At 35.6% G+C, this 15,859-nt stretch overlaps 1 protein-coding gene and 1 non-coding gene across 4 annotated transcripts in view; both read right to left on the reverse strand.

Annotated features, from left to right (window-relative positions):
* The window catches only part of Kdm5b (lysine demethylase 5B), a 79,052-nt gene that overhangs the window by 38,003 nt on the left and 25,190 nt on the right, over positions 1–15,859 (reverse strand). For 2 of the 3 annotated variants that reach the window (XM_005330333.5, XM_078022603.1), the window contains exons 2-5: positions 10,530–10,607; positions 8,644–8,766; positions 7,530–7,700; positions 2,707–2,841 (exon numbers count right to left, since the gene is read on the reverse strand). In XM_005330333.5, coding sequence (XP_005330390.2) covers positions 2,707–2,841; positions 7,530–7,700; positions 8,644–8,766; positions 10,530–10,607 — 507 coding nt within the window. The remainder of the gene's footprint in view (positions 1–2,706; positions 2,842–7,529; positions 7,701–8,643; positions 8,767–10,529; positions 10,608–15,859) is intronic. The other variant, XM_040276736.2, reaches the window with a different exon arrangement.
* On the reverse strand, positions 3,838–3,938 carry LOC120887746 (small nucleolar RNA U13). The gene has a single exon (XR_005731075.1). It is a non-coding gene; the product is annotated as a small nucleolar RNA U13 (small nucleolar RNA).

The raw sequence follows: 15,859 nt of genomic DNA on the forward strand, positions 1-15,859 counted from the left end.
CATATACATGAATACTTTCTTTAAAAAGAAATCTTTAAAGAATATAAACTGTACAGGTTTGTATAATCTTACAAACTATATCTGTTAATCAGAAATTCAAATATGATGTCAAGAGCTTTGTAATGTTTTGAACAACCAATAAAAAAATTAAATTAAATTAAATTAAAAAAAAATTCAAAACACACTTCTCTCTTGCCTTAGAGACCACCTTATCTTTGAAACAACTTTTTTTTTTTAATGTTTTTTAGTTATAGATGGACACAATACTTTTATTTATCTTTATGTGGTGCTGAGGATTGAACTCAGTGCCTCACTCATGCTAGGTGAGTGCTCTACCACTAAGCCACAACCCCAGCCCTGAAACAACTCTTACTTAAGGTATGAATGAGAAACTTAGAAGTTAGCAGAGTATTCTCCACTATTTTATGTTTAAAAATAATAAAATAACCCCCCTCCCCCACCAAAAATAACAACGAAAAATCAGGAACAAATTATGAGAAATATTACTACTCAAATTGGGAACAACTCTTATTTTCCTCCTGGAAGCTTATTTATTTTTGTTGACTTCTTTCCAAGGTCTACCAGTATTCACAGAAAATTCAGCTTCTAAAATTTTCTTCAATTCTTTTTACAAACCATCATTATAAATTATACTTTTAGCATCAATAAACTATTAAGGACTTCCTTCTCATTGAGGGTATATAAGCCAGTCTTGGTTTCTACTGTTTCTCAAAGTACTAATATTTATTGGGTTTTGTTGTTGTTGTTTGTTTCTTTTTATGGTGCTGGGGATTAGAACCGTGGGCCTTGTGTATGCAAACCAAGCACTCTTAACAACTGAACTATATCCCCAGCCCAGTACTGATTTTTTTGGGGAAAAAAAACAAAATTATTTTTGTGATCTGTTAACCAAGTAGTGTTTCTGAAACTATATATCACTTTGCCCTTGTTCATTCAGGTATATTATATATATATCCATAAGTAAGAGATTTTCTTCCACAGGTGATATCATTACCATTAGGTGTCACTGAGGCAAAATGCCGGCATCCATATCCTTGGACATGTGTCTCAGTTATTTTATTATTTCTTTTATCTTTTTTTGTTGTTGTTGTTTTCTTTGGAGGGGGGTGTCCAGGGATTGAACTGCAGGGCACTTGACCACTAAACCACATCCCCAGCCCTATTTATATTTTATTTGGAGACACTGTCCCACTTAGAGCCTCATTAAGTTGCTGAGGCTAGCTTTGAACTTGTGATCCTCCAATCTCAGCCTCTCGAGCTGCTGGGATTACAGGCATGTGTCTCCACACCCGACTATTATTTCTTTTTTTGAAGTAATGAGAATTGAACCAAGGGGCCTTGCTCATGGTAAGCAAGCATTCTGCTACTGAGCTATATTCCTAGCCCTTATTTATTTTGAGAAAGGGTCTCACCTATGCCAGATTGGAGTGAAACCTGTGATTCTCCTGCCTTAGGCCTCCTAAATAGCTAGAATTGCAAGGGTGTACCACCATGCCCAGCTTATCTACACAATTATTTTTTATTAGAGCATTATAGTTACACATAGTACTTAGGTTTATTAAAGATCAAGGATATGCTCAAAAAGAACTGATTCTTTAATTAACAAACTTAATATGTTTATGGCTTTTAAATAACTATTTTCCTATTCTAGACAGTTTCCCTCATTCAAAAAATGAGGTCACTAAAGTTTTTCATATTTCCAACTTATCAAAGTAAAAAAACACTTCTCTTATTTACTCATTTTTTTCAGAAAGCAAAATGGCTGAGTCTTTTTTTTTCCATCTTTATCAATGATTATTAAATAGTCAGAGATTGAGAAGTGTGGTTACTGCAATATGAAGCTTCTCATTTCTAAATGTTCCCTATATATTCTGAATCCATACATGTTATCAGACATACTAGACAGGAATCCCAAAAGTTTACACCTCTGTATGGAACAAGATAACTGAAAAAATATTCTTTCTCTTCCAGGGAAACTTCTTATCAGTCTTTTACTATTCCTCCTGATTTTCCTTTTATTTCATCTCATATATTTAAAGCTACTTTAAGCTTCCCAATTCTCTCCCAGCTTAAGTATTTGACATTGATTCCATGCTACTTTTCAGTAAGTCTGAGAATTATGCCTTTCACTCTCTAACCTGATTTAAAAAACTAATAACTTCCCATCTTCACATCTCCAACCCTTAATCTCCAATGTATATCACCTTTGAAAGTGCAATGGGCAGGCTGGGGTTGTAGCTCAGTGACAGAACACTTGCCTAGCACATGTAAGGCACTGGGTTTGATCCTCAGCACCACATAAAATTAAATAAATGAATGTACTGTGTCCATCTACAACTAAAAATTAAAATAAAAAAAGAAGAAAGAAAGAAAGAAAAGGGCAATGGGCAATCCAAATAGAAGCCCAAGAACACCCATTCTTCCTAAGTATTGATTATTTACAACTCAGCAGCTATCCAAGCAACATAAGCCCAGAAAAAGCTCTTCAATTTCTTATCCCTTTGCTGGCACAGTTCCCACCACATCACCCCACAAGTGTAAATACTGGAATACACAAAGCCTCCTTGTGTGAGACTAATAAGGTTCAAAACTATAAAAAGCATACTATGAGAGAGGTACAGTTGTTGGACAGCCGTAGCACCACAACTCCACAATGCCTGCTAATGGACCTGGTGAAGCTCTCACCTCAGCTCTCATACGTTTCGCTCTTCGGGCTGGGGGACAGGTTTCTGAGGGCTGCACAGACTGCCTCTGGGGAATATCATGGGGTTTGTACTCCTTGTCCTTTGTGTCTGTGGTCAGGTTGGGCTTCTGTAGACACTAAACATAAAATAATTGCATTAATGAATCTCCCTTCTTTTTTTAATCTTGTTTTGATGTATTTTTACATGGTACAATTATTTATGTAGATAACAAACAGATCTATTTTTTAAAATCTAAATACAAAGACAAGTCTGCATCTGTTTTCAAAAAACTAACAACTAATAATATACATACATGTAATAAGTACAACAGCTTAAACTTTTTTAAACAACTGAATTTAGTTTCTTCAATTTATTTCATTGATCTCATTAAGTCACAGGAAACCACAGCAGGTTCCAGACACTCCCAAAGAGCCATTTGCAATTTCCCTTGCTTGCAATTGTCAATTGAAGACAAGTTGTTAAAAAGACCCCTAATAGAACTTATTATTTTTCAAAAAGTGTTGAGTAATAACAAAAGGAATCCAATAGGTTTTTTACAATTTTACCATCTTGTAGTTTTAGAAATAACTAAGCAATGCTTTCACCAAAATATACCACCTGAATTGAGAAAACAGGACATGTGACAAGCATTCCAACAAGGTTTGCATGTCTCCAAAGTCTAACTCACAAAGCAAAGATTAATCAGTAGCTCAAAGCAATAACTGGCTCATCATACAAGTCTCTACTTATTCACTTTCTCCTTCAGTTTAATTCTAAGCTGGCTAAAAGATGATATTCAATGCCAATACAGCATAACACAACAAAGTATCACCACTGAAGCTAATACGAATTTTAAGTTAGCACTTCCATTTCATAAGAGAACCCACAAACATCTTAAGCTTTCGGGAGGTGGAGATAGAGGAGATTAAACCCAGGACACTTTATCATTAAGCTAATCCACAGTCCTTTTATTTTATTTTGAGACAGGGTCTCACTAGGTTGCTTAGGGCCTTACTGTTTTAAGTTGCTGAGGGTAGCCTGCAACTTTAGATCCTCCTACCAGAGGCCCAGAGTTACTGGGATTATAGGTGTGCACCATCCTACCTTGCATGCAAAGCATTTTTTTTTTTCACACCAGACAGGTAATGTGCCGTGTCATAACAAGGTTTAGAGGGAGGAACATCTCATACAGGAGCATGAACACCCAGTCGTCACGCTTATGAACCGAAGGATCATGCAAAGCATTTTTTTTAAGTGAGTTCCAGCTAGACACAGTATGCACATTTATAATACCAGCAACTCAGAAGGATCAAAAGTTTCAGGACAGCCTCAGTGCCTTAGTGAGACCCATCTCAAAATAGAAAATAAAAAGGGCCGAGATTGTAGCTCAGTGGTAAAGTTCCCCTGGTTTCAATCCCCTATACCAGCTGTGCAACACCCCCTGCAAAATGTTCCAAAATGTAACCATCTAGATGTTTCATATCATTTGTATTTGGTATGATAGGTACTAAAATTACAAAATTCCAGAATTATTGGCATTATGGGCACCACTACTACCATATAGTCTTATTTACAAGTTTAGCTCCTTTTCCTTTATATTTGCAGAGAAAATAGAGACACTGTGGGGAGAAGAAACAAAAGAAACCATAGAGAAAGAAATTGTTTCTAATGTTTAAGAAATTTAAACATTAGAATATAATTTTTTAAAGTTTCTAATGTTTAAGAAATATAACATATAAACATATAAAACATATAACACATAACATATAAAACAGAACATCAAGTAACATATCAATAGTAAATAACATATCAACAACATATCAATAGTAAATATTTTGTTCTTTCTAAGTGATTTTATTTGGAAAAGTCAACTATTATTAATATTATAATTAAATAGTCTGGAAAACTTATGAATAAAACACCAGTAATAAGTGAGAGAACCTGAGTTTTTTAAAAAAAAAAAATTGTTATGAAACAATATCTACCATTCTATAACAAGTCTTCTATTGAACATCTGGAGCACATTTAAACAAAGCAAACAGAGAAGAATAAACTTGCCCATCACATAAATTAACCCTTTTATGTGTTCTATGAACTCTCTATTTGAGACACCAAAGTTGGGAAATACTAATTACTGTAAGGATGGTCAGAAATTCAGATACTAAATATTCAGACCATATTTATTTCCCACTAGTTTCAATTATTTCCATTATCTATGATCAGTTCAGTTCTATAGGGACTCTATATATTGAGACCTACCAAGCTTAGCAGCTTTTTAGAATATCCATGAAGAACTTCATTATTTTGTTCCGAACCATAATTCAAAACACACACCTGAAGCCTTGGTTTTATATCTAATGCTATCACAAACACTAATTTTAACCTTTACTTGAGAAACAGGGATTTACAGATGATTAGTAGCATCACACCATAAGCACATCATCCCACAGAGTAACCTCTTAGGACATTTAAAAAACATGATGATGCAAGATGGAGACCTGGGTTCTATAATGCCCATATATCACTGCTCAACTTTTCTCAAGTTTCTCCAAATTTAAGCTGAAGTTCAACCTTTTGCAATAAATCCTTCATTATGTGCACTTCTTTTTTAAAACTCTATATTTTCTAATTCTCCTTTACCATAAAAACAAATTTTTGACAATGAGAAAAGAGCATAGGGGCTAGAGGTGTAGCTCAGTGGTATGGCTCCTGCTCAGCATGTGTGAGACCCTAGGTTCAATCCCAGATCCCCATTCCCTGTTCACACACCCAACAAAAAAGGGGGACCAATATAAACTTTCAACAGTAGAAGAAATTAAATCAAGACCTGAATATAAAATGGAAAGCCACCATCATTCAAAACTGTTTTTAAAAGCATTCAATGACTTAGCAGATGCTCATGATATGTTAAGTAGAAAAGACAGGATAACAATATTGTATAGGAAGAACCCATTGCCAATTTGTATATACATGCATAAAAATAGCCATGAGAAATAACAAGCGGGAGGATTAGGGGCAATTTATTTTCATGATACTTCCCTGTGTTAAGTGCTTTATAAACAACAAAACTCCACTGCCTAAGTATACAGATGACATATTTCTCAAATGTTGGAACTTTAAAGCAGGAATTTTCTCTCCCCTGATTCACTATAACCTCCACACTTCAGATTCAAAAAGAGAAAATCTATATGGACAACTCTATCTAGGTCTGACTATAAAACAGAACCATAAAAGTTCCAAATTCAATAATTGTTTTTAATTTCATCCATGGACTCACTAACCACTCAAGTAATATACATTAAAACAGCTGGGCATGGTGGCACATGCCTGTAATTCCAGCTACACAGAAGGCTGAGGCAGGAGGATCAAGTTTGAAAGTCAGGGGCTGGGGATGTGGCTCAAGCGGTAGCGCGCTCGCCTGGCATGCGTGCGGCCCGGGTTCGATCCTCAGCACCACATACCAACAAAGATGTTGTGTCCGCCGAGAACTAAAATAAATAAATTCTCTCTCTCTCTCTCTCTCTTAAAAAAAAAAAAAAAGTTTGAAAGTCAGCCTCAGCAACTTAACAAAAAGACCCTGCCTCAAAATTGAAAACAAAGAAAAGAAAAAAGAAAAAAGAAAAAAAGGTGGGGGCGGGGATGGTAGGATAGGGATGTGGCTTAGTGATAAAACACCCTTGGGTTCAGTTCCCAGTAACAAAAATAGACACACAGATTGGTCACTTTCTTCTAGGCTAAAAAGAAAATTTACTTGGAATCAAGAAAGAAAGGGAAGAAAATCTATAGGATTTAAGCTTTACAGATGGTACTAGATTATAATATTAGAACAGAGTTTTGATTACTGGTTTGCCCTCAGAAACCATGTTATTATCTACCTTTCTATAACACAGAAACAACTTTTAAAATTATAGGGCTCACTGCTCTAGTCTTAGAATAACTCAAAGGATGTAAATAAATTATGACACTCTTTTTTGCCAGAACCTTGAAATAGGTAGGAAGTTTCTACAATATTGTTTTACCTTAATTAATGAGAACAAAAGTGTTCATCTGAGTAAACTCACAAATACCATTTCTGTATGGAAACAAACATGGCTAGGTAATAACTACTGAAAAAGGAACCCATTAGCTACAAAGCTTTTGGGGTTTTTTTATTTTGAGGTGTGGTACAGGGGATTGAACCAGGAACGGCATATGCTAGGCAAATCTTCTACCACTGAGCTACATTCTCAGCCTTTTTTTTTTAAATTTGATTGAGATAGATCACTAAATTGCCCAGGTGGCCTTAATTTTGTATTCTTCCTCCTTCAGGCTCCCATTAACTGGATTACAGATTTGTAATCCCACCACACACCCTGAAGCTATGCAGTATTTTTAAGTTCCTTCTCCTTTACAAATATAAGCATTCTACATGACCATTTACTTGGGAATCTCTGCTGGCAAAAAAGAACAAATAAATTATTTTCCAAGTTATACTTTCATAATATGGCTACCAGGGATGCTTTAAATAGCAAGCAAATGCAAAAGCATTTAACTACACAATAATTAACTTCTTGCTGTAAAGAAACACCTGTAGTGGAGTAAATACAGATTTCAGTTTTTGACAGTAAAACGACATGTCCTCTATAATCTTACTCATTCTAAAAACAAATGTCTAAGTATGGTTGCTCTCAAAACAGAATAACAACACTGGAGAAAACAGCCAAAAACCAAGGTCTTCTGAACAGTGTCATTCAAACACAACTGAGGCTTTTTCATTCCCCCTAAAATATAATCCACCAACAAGCAGTGAATGAAACAAAGTTTGTGGCGAGCCCCAAAACTCACCCTCAGACTGTCTCCAGACAGGAATAAATTGTAAGGGTTGAGAATTCGTTCATAATGCCCTCTGATATGTGAACCCACAGCTTTGCCAGGAGCAAAACCCATCTTGGTGGCAATTTTGGTCCATTTTCTATCCTTGCAAACAACTGCAAATCCACCTTCTTCTGCAACTAACTGTTAAAATAGCAAAAGTTAGAAACACTTATGTGGAAATCATGCCTAGGTAGACTCCAAGAACAAAATGTTCTTGGCTATGGTTATATTTTAAAAATACTTTCCTAAGTCAAAAGAAAAAATGCATGTGCTGTTAATTTCAAGCTAGACAATTAAAACATTTCTTTTAACAACATGTTCATAAACATTTTGTCCCTCCCAAAATGACTTCTCGCTTCCCCAAAGCAGTCATCTTAGAAGAATAAGGTTAATAATCAAATCTCTACTTAAAAAAAGGCCCTAGGTACTTGGTCCTACTCCGTGACCCTTAAAATCTCCACAAACTAAGGGGACAGTGATGTTTGGTGGAAAGAATGCAGGCTTTAGATTAAAGAGGGATCTGGAAATTAACTATGAGCTCAGCCATTTTAGTTGGGTTTTTTTTGTTTGTTTGTTTGTTTGTTTGTTTAAATCTCCATGAGCTTCAGTTTGTGTGTACTAAAATGGAAAGAAATAGTTTTCAGAATTATTGGTAAGTTTAAAAATGACAAAAACAGGTGGCAGCAAAATATTCCCCAAGACTTCCAGATCAGACAGGTGGAACCTGATTCTTATCACTCAACGGAACTAAAAATCTCACTTTACTTAGTTTGTTTTTGGTACCAGGGATTGAACTCAGGGGTGTTTTACCACTGAGGCACATCCCTATCCCTTTTTATTGTATTTAATTATTTAGAGACAGGGCCTTGCTGAGTTGCTTAGGGCTTTGCTAAGTTGCTGAGGTTGGCTTTGAACTAATTATCCTCCTGCCTCAGCCTCCCCAGTTGCTGGGATTACAGGAGTGTGCCATTTCACCCAGCTTCACTTTAAATATTTTAAACAACAAGTTTTTTCATAAAGCAAAGAAAACCAAATGCACTGCTCACAATTATATAAATAAGTAAGTTGGTCATTAGCCCTTTACCTTATTTAGCTGAAACAAGTCCAAGATCTTCCTCTCCACGTGTGGAATTTTTAGAGTACTTCCCTGTAACTCCCAATACTTTGCAATCTGGTCCAGGAAATTCAATTTTACACGAGTTTGAGCCTAAATGACAAAAAACTGAGCATTAATCTCAATATTTTGTTTATGTGTTTGTTTACTTATTTTTGGACATGTCTCACTATGTTGCCCAAGATTAGCTTGAATCCCTGGGCTCAAAGGATCCTCCCACCTTAGCTTCCTGAATATCTCAGACCACAGGCACATATGCCTGCTTATAAAATAAACTTACCTAGTTTATTTTAAAACTCATGTCTATTACCTACCTGTGCCATATTTTCATTCTTAGAATATTTAAGTGCAAAACTACTTTCTGAATTCAAGAGAAATAATCAAAGGATACAAGATAAACCTGATTAAACAATCATACTTCAATAAAGAAATAGCTGAAAGTATATAAAATGAAGTTGGCTAAAAACTTATATACTAACTCAACAAAACCTTAATTTAGCCCTTACCATGCATGCGTCAGGCAAGGAGTTCAACATTCAATAAACAGTCCTATAACATAAGTTCTTACCCTAAAAGGTGCTTCATTTAAGAGGTACCAGAGTAAACACAATTTCATTTTACTGCTTAAGTTATGTGACAAGTTTTTATATGCCCACCTTGGTCTTTTTACAACAAGATTTCAAAGGCTTGTTGCAAGTAGAAATTTTCTTACTTGCTCAAACACAAATCTAAAATCAGATTTACAATAGTGCTTCTATAGCATATTTTTTTCAATGGTCCTGGGGATTGGATCCTGGGCCTTGTGCATGCTAGATAAACACTGTACTGCTGAGCTACATACATCCCCAGCTCTGATCCTCCTAGCTCAGCCACCCAAGTATCTGGGATTATAAACATGCACCACTAGATGCAGCCTATTATCAGTCTTTTTAAAAAATATATATATTTTTAGTTGTTAAGAGATCTTTATTTTATTCATTTATTTATACTCGGTGCTAAGAATCAAACCCCGTACCTCTCACATGCCAGGCAAATGCTCTACCATTGAGTCACAACCCCAGAGCCCCCATATCAATTTTTAAAAGGCCCTATATTTAAAGATAAAAAAGGAAACTTTTTAAAATATTATTTTTAAACATATTATTACTATACAGTCATTTTTATTTTTACTATCCTTGCCAAATATAAGCTGGACAGTTTGGGGAGATTTAACTTTAAGCCAGACCAAAACTGGGATCAATATTCAGATATTCTCAATCATACCAAGATTTCAAGTTAGTACTTATCTGCTGTTTTCAGGTTTAATTTGAATTTGAAATTCTTTACAATATACACATTAATCCTATTATTAATGTTTATAAAATTCTGTTGGATACGTGCTCTATATCAGTTAAGGATATTTAGTTCGATATTAAAATCAGATTTTAAAACTACAAACAACACAAGTCTTATCTACTCTGTACTATAAGTTCTTGGTGGCTAGAAACTGAAAAAACACCTGTTCTCTAGAGAATGTTCTGTCTTCCTCACTCTTCCTTAGGAAACCAAAGTGTTATTAAAATCTATGCACTTTGAAGAAATTTGGACTATAGAATCTGTTCTACTGTGTAATTCTTTTCAAAACCTAAATTCTAATGATTATCACCTTAATATAGGATTTACTAACAGCCCAAAAAGTGTCTAACAAGTATCATTGCTTTTAATAAAATTTGTCTGTTTCAATGGCCTTACTGCAAATTGTTTTACCATGATCAACTATTGGACATATTTTCTTTCCCTACCAGATTGGTGACAAAGCCTCTTCAAAGTGGACCCCTCAGGAATACAGGAAACAGGAACTATAGTAAAGACATTACCTCCAATTCATTCAGCCTCTGGATCCGTGGAGTAAAATGAAGTTTATCAACATCACATGCAAAAGGTGGCTGCCAATCCTAGGAGAGAGCAAAAGCTCTTATTAGAAGAATTTATAATTATTTGACACTTAGTAGCAGAATATATATGAATGAATGATATATCCCATATACTACTCCCTCCCTTCCCTGCTGAGCCGCCCAGCAACATCACTAAGCCCCAGTCTGTGTTGAAAAACCAGGTTTAGGAAAAGACACTCTAACTTCTTATTTACTACAGAAGTATCTTACTACAATACAAAACACTGTATCAATACTATAATATATATTTTTATATATTTCAACTTTTAGTCACATTAGCTTTTATTAAAAAGTTGAAGATAAGTTCTTCAATAGCGTGAAGGAGGAACTGACATCCAAAACCAATTTTCACTATCCTTAATATGTCTATTCATATAGATACCTGATCTCTAGAGAATCCTTCTATACTGGGAGAAGTGAGATCATGAGGAAAGAAAAACATAAATGCATACCTATGTGGAGTGGAGCTCAATACAAACAAAAATCTACAATAAGGGAAGAGCTAAAATATTTTTAAAATGCTTTTTAATGAATTTCATTTGAAATAATAATGAAAAACTCCAGAGATGGATAGCAGTGATGGTTGCACAACAATGTAAATGTATTCAACCAAAATAATCATAATCATAATCATAGGAACAGGGAAATCAATAAAGGAGATCAGGGAAAAAAAGGAAAAGAGGCTTTGAAATAAAAAAATTAAATACTGAAAAGATATAATTCAAGGAAGTTCATATTCTTTAACCCAATTTCATACACGGAAATTTATCCTAAGAGAATAATTCAACCGAGTGAACAAATTACATGTGTGAAATTAACTGCAGTATTATGGTAGGAAGAAATATTAGGATATTAAAATAACAATGAATAACATACAGCATTTGCAAATGCCAGATTTATAAAGAATCTCTGATCAATTAGAAAAAATGGGAGGAAAAAAACTGGGGTGTAGCTCAGTAGTGAGAGAGCATGCTTAGCATGCACAAGGCCCTGGGTTTAATCCCCCACACCAAATTCTTAAAAAGAAATGGAAAATGACCAATCATCCCAAGATTGGTGTCCACATTAATTCCAAATAAGAAATAATCAAAGCTTATATTGTTTCTACCTATCTTACTTAGCAAAGACTAAAAATACATATATCATCAATATTAGAAATTTGTGACAAACTGTGCACTCTTAATGGTAAGATAAGTTTTGGAAGATATTTAGGAAGCTTATTAAGGCATACGCCCTCTGACCCAGAAATTCCCTGACAGGAATTTACAAATATGCATTAGTATTCACAATAACAAGATATAGACACAGGAAATTCACTGTGGAATTGTTTCAACTTAAAACCAGATATATAGGCTGGGATTGTAGCTCAGTGGTAGCACACTTGCCTAGCATATGTGAGGTACTGGGTTCGATTTGCAGCACCACATATAAATGAGTAAAATAAAGGTCCAATCAACAACTAAAAATATACATATAAATAAAAAATTATTTAAAAAAAAACACACCCAAATACACTAAGATGGGCATGGTTATTCACACAGCTGTGATCCCAACTAATTGGGAGGGTGAAATAGGAGGAATAACTAGTTCAAAGCCAGCCTGAGCAAAATAAACAGAAAGCACTGGGGACATAGCTCAGCAGTAGACAGCCCCTGCGTTCAGTCCTCAGTACAACAAAACAAAAATAAATAAACGACAACAACAAAGCCCTAATATGTATCAGTGAGGAGTAAGTTAAATAAATGTTGATAATCTGTAAATAATAATACTACTCAGTGGTAATAAATAAAACATCTAGACATTCAACATTGAAAATAGCTAAGATTCTGGGGCTGGGGATGTGGCTCAGGGGGTAGCGCGCTCGCCTGGCATGTGTGCGGCCTGGGTTCGATCCTCAGCACCACATAACAAAGATGTTGTGTCCGCCGAAAACTAAAAAATAAATATTAAAAAAAAAAAAGAAAATAGCTAAGATTCAATGAGTAAACAAAAACAAAACATGAAAAATTGTGTTCACAGTTTTACCTATTTTAAAGACTGCCATAACAGGAAGAAGAAAAAAAAAGGCTTTTTCACCTTTGGAACCTATACTGCAGGAAGCTCAGTGGTAGAGCACACTGGCATTCAATCCCCAGTGGTACCAGGGATTGGGGGAAGGCGGGTAACAAAAAATAGAAAAGAAAACTTTAAAAGTTTAGTTTTGTTTTAGTGATATGAAAGACTTCAGTTGAAATGCCCACCTGCAAGTTCTAATAAAATGTTGAGTTAAAAAGCAGATTACAAATTAGTACAAAAGTATTTACCATCACAGCAAAAGAATGCTTGGGGGGGGGGCACGTGAGGGTTAGTTGTTTAAGAATACAATTACAGGAAAAGTCTTCACATGTTTAATGCCATTTCAGTCACACTCCTTTCTCAATAAAGACTATGACCATCCCAGCAGCTCAGGAGCCTGAGACAAGAGAATCATAAGTTCAAAGACAGCCCCAGCAACAGTGAGGCACTAAGCAACAGTTGAGACTCTGCCTCTAAATAGAATACAAAATAGGGCTGGGGATATGATTCTGTGGCGAGTGCCCCCGAGTTCAATCCCCGGTACCAAATAAATAAATAAAGACTATGGCTAATATTTAAATGGTAGTTAATGACATACTAAATATGTTTCAAGATAAAAATACTCTGTGCTAGGGCTGGGGATGTGGCTCAAGCGGTAGTGCACTCGCCTGGCATGCATGCAGCCCGGGTTGGATCCTCAGCACCACATACAAACAAAGATGTTGTCTCCACCGAAAACTAAATATTAAAAAAAAAAATTCTCTCTCTCTCTCTCTCTCTCAAAAAAATAAAATTAAAAAAATAAAAATACTTCATTACTAGTCAAAAAGATGAAAGTCTAGGGACTGGGGTTCTAGCTTAGTGGTAGAGCACTTGCCTAGCATGTGTGAGACCCTGGGATGAATCCCTGGCACCACTTAAAACTAAATAAACAAAATAAAGGTGCTGTGTCCATCTTTTTAAAGATGAAAGTCTGCCAGGCGCAGTGGCACACACCTATAATCCCAACAGCTCAGTAGGCTGAGGCAGAAGGATGGCAAGTTTGAGGACAGCCTCAGCAATTTATCGAGACCCTAAGCAACTCAGTGAGACCTTATCTCTAAATAAATACAAAATAGGGCTGGGGAGGTGGCTCAGTGGTTGAACATCCCTGGGTTCAATCCCTGTATCACATATACAAACAAGTGATCATATATTTAACTTTATTATACCATCCAAAAGGATTTGAAAGTGATATAAATGACTCCCTGACTGATCAGATAAATAATAAGCCTTCTAATCCCTAAACACAATGATATAGAAATTTCATGTCCTGATAAGCTGTAAAACTTTTGAAAAATTAAAGTATATCTTTATATTTCTATATATGTAATTTATGCTTATTTTAGCCTGTAGCCTCAAATAAAATGGATACTAAAAGTGACACATCAAAAGTCACTTCAATTATATTTTATAATGACACATCAATTAAAATTTATAATTCAAAGTTTCAAAAATCATTTTTTTTCATTTTAAAATATATACTGAAATGTTTGCCTCCTCTTTCAGTTGCAAATTAGAGGAAAAAAGATAAATGCCATTCCTTTGGGGACTTTCATTTTCAGTAACAAAGGTGTACTCCAATAAAAAAAAAAAAAAAAAGAATTGCAGGGTGCAGTGGCATGTGCCTGTAATCCCAGAGGCTCAGGAGGCTAAAGCAGGAGGATCACTAATTCAAAGCCAGCCTCATCAACTAGAGGGCCTAAGCAACTTAGTGATACTCTGTCTCTAAATAAAATACAAACTAGGGCTGGGGATATAGCTCAGTGGATGAGTGCCAGAGTTCAACCCCCAGTGTTAAAAAAACAACACAAGAACTGCACATTATTTGAATGCTCACTATCATGGGGAACCCAAGATAGCCTTGGCAAAGTCTGGCCTCATTGGGTCATGTGTTTTAAATAAGGATGGGAAAGCCATTAAGAAAGAAAGGTAAGAAACCATAATAAAAAGGCTCTAACAAGTAAAAATTAGGGGAAATGATTCTCAAATAATAAGATCTCCACTTACAAACATTGTGAAATTTTCTAACTCAACACTTAATCTAGGGGCTGGGGATGTGGCTCAAGCGGTAGCGCGCTCGCCTGGCATGCGTGCGGCCCGGGTTCGATCCTCAGCACCACATACCAACAAAGATGTTGTGTCCGCCAAAAACTAAATAAATAAATAAATTCTCAAAAAAAAAAAAAAAAACACTTAATCTAAAAGGAATATACCATGTAACCTAATCAATAAAGTGATTAAAGGCTGGGAATGCGGCTCAGCGGTAGTGGGCTTCCCTAGCATGAACAAAGCTGTGGGTTTGATCCATGGCACTACAGAAAAGATTTTTAAAAAATTTTAGCCAGGCATGGTGACACAATATGCCTGTAATCGCAGCAACTGGGGAGGCTGAGATAGGAGGATCACAAGGACAGCCTCAGCAACTCAATGAGGCCATAAGCAATTTAGCGAGACCTCAATCTCAAAAAATAATAACGGTTGGGGGGTGTATATCATTGGTGAGTGCCCCTAGGTTCAATTCCCTGTATACCCAAAAACAAAAAGTGTCATTTTTTATTTCTCTTTTTTTTTAAAGTTGTTCACAATACTTTGTTTATTTTTATGTGGTGCTGAGGATCGAACCCAGGGCCTCGAACATGCTAGGCAAGCCACAACCCCAGCCCAATAATAAACCATTTTTCTTACAGAAAAACAGTATTTTCAGTCCATAAAGTAATAAAAAATCATAGATTACAAGTGGTTCTAAATAAATTCCCTGCTGAGATTTAATTTCCTTCATTTTTAAAACTTTATAGTTTTAACTTTCAAAATAAAAACTACAAGAACTATATTATTTAACACTTTCCTGTTTTCATATATGTATACAGGACCAATGTAACTCCACATCATGTACAACCCACAAGAATGGGAAGATAGGCCAGGCACAGTGGTGCACAGCTATAATCCCAGCTGCTTGGGAAGCTGAGACAGGACTATTTCGAGTTCAAAGCCAGCCTCAGCGACAGCTGAGAAAAAAAGGTTCAATTATTAGCACTCAAAAATGTATTCCTTGGACAGGCAATTAAGTAAGAAGTTGAAGCTTCAAAATCCTCAGAGGCTGCAAAGCATCAGGTAAACATTTTCCTCAGTCTCAGCACTAACTTGGCAACAACTTA

The sequence above is a fragment of the Ictidomys tridecemlineatus genome, chromosome 10, assembly GCF_052094955.1.
Source record: "Ictidomys tridecemlineatus isolate mIctTri1 chromosome 10, mIctTri1.hap1, whole genome shotgun sequence".
Classification (NCBI taxonomy): domain Eukaryota; kingdom Metazoa; phylum Chordata; class Mammalia; order Rodentia; family Sciuridae; genus Ictidomys; species Ictidomys tridecemlineatus.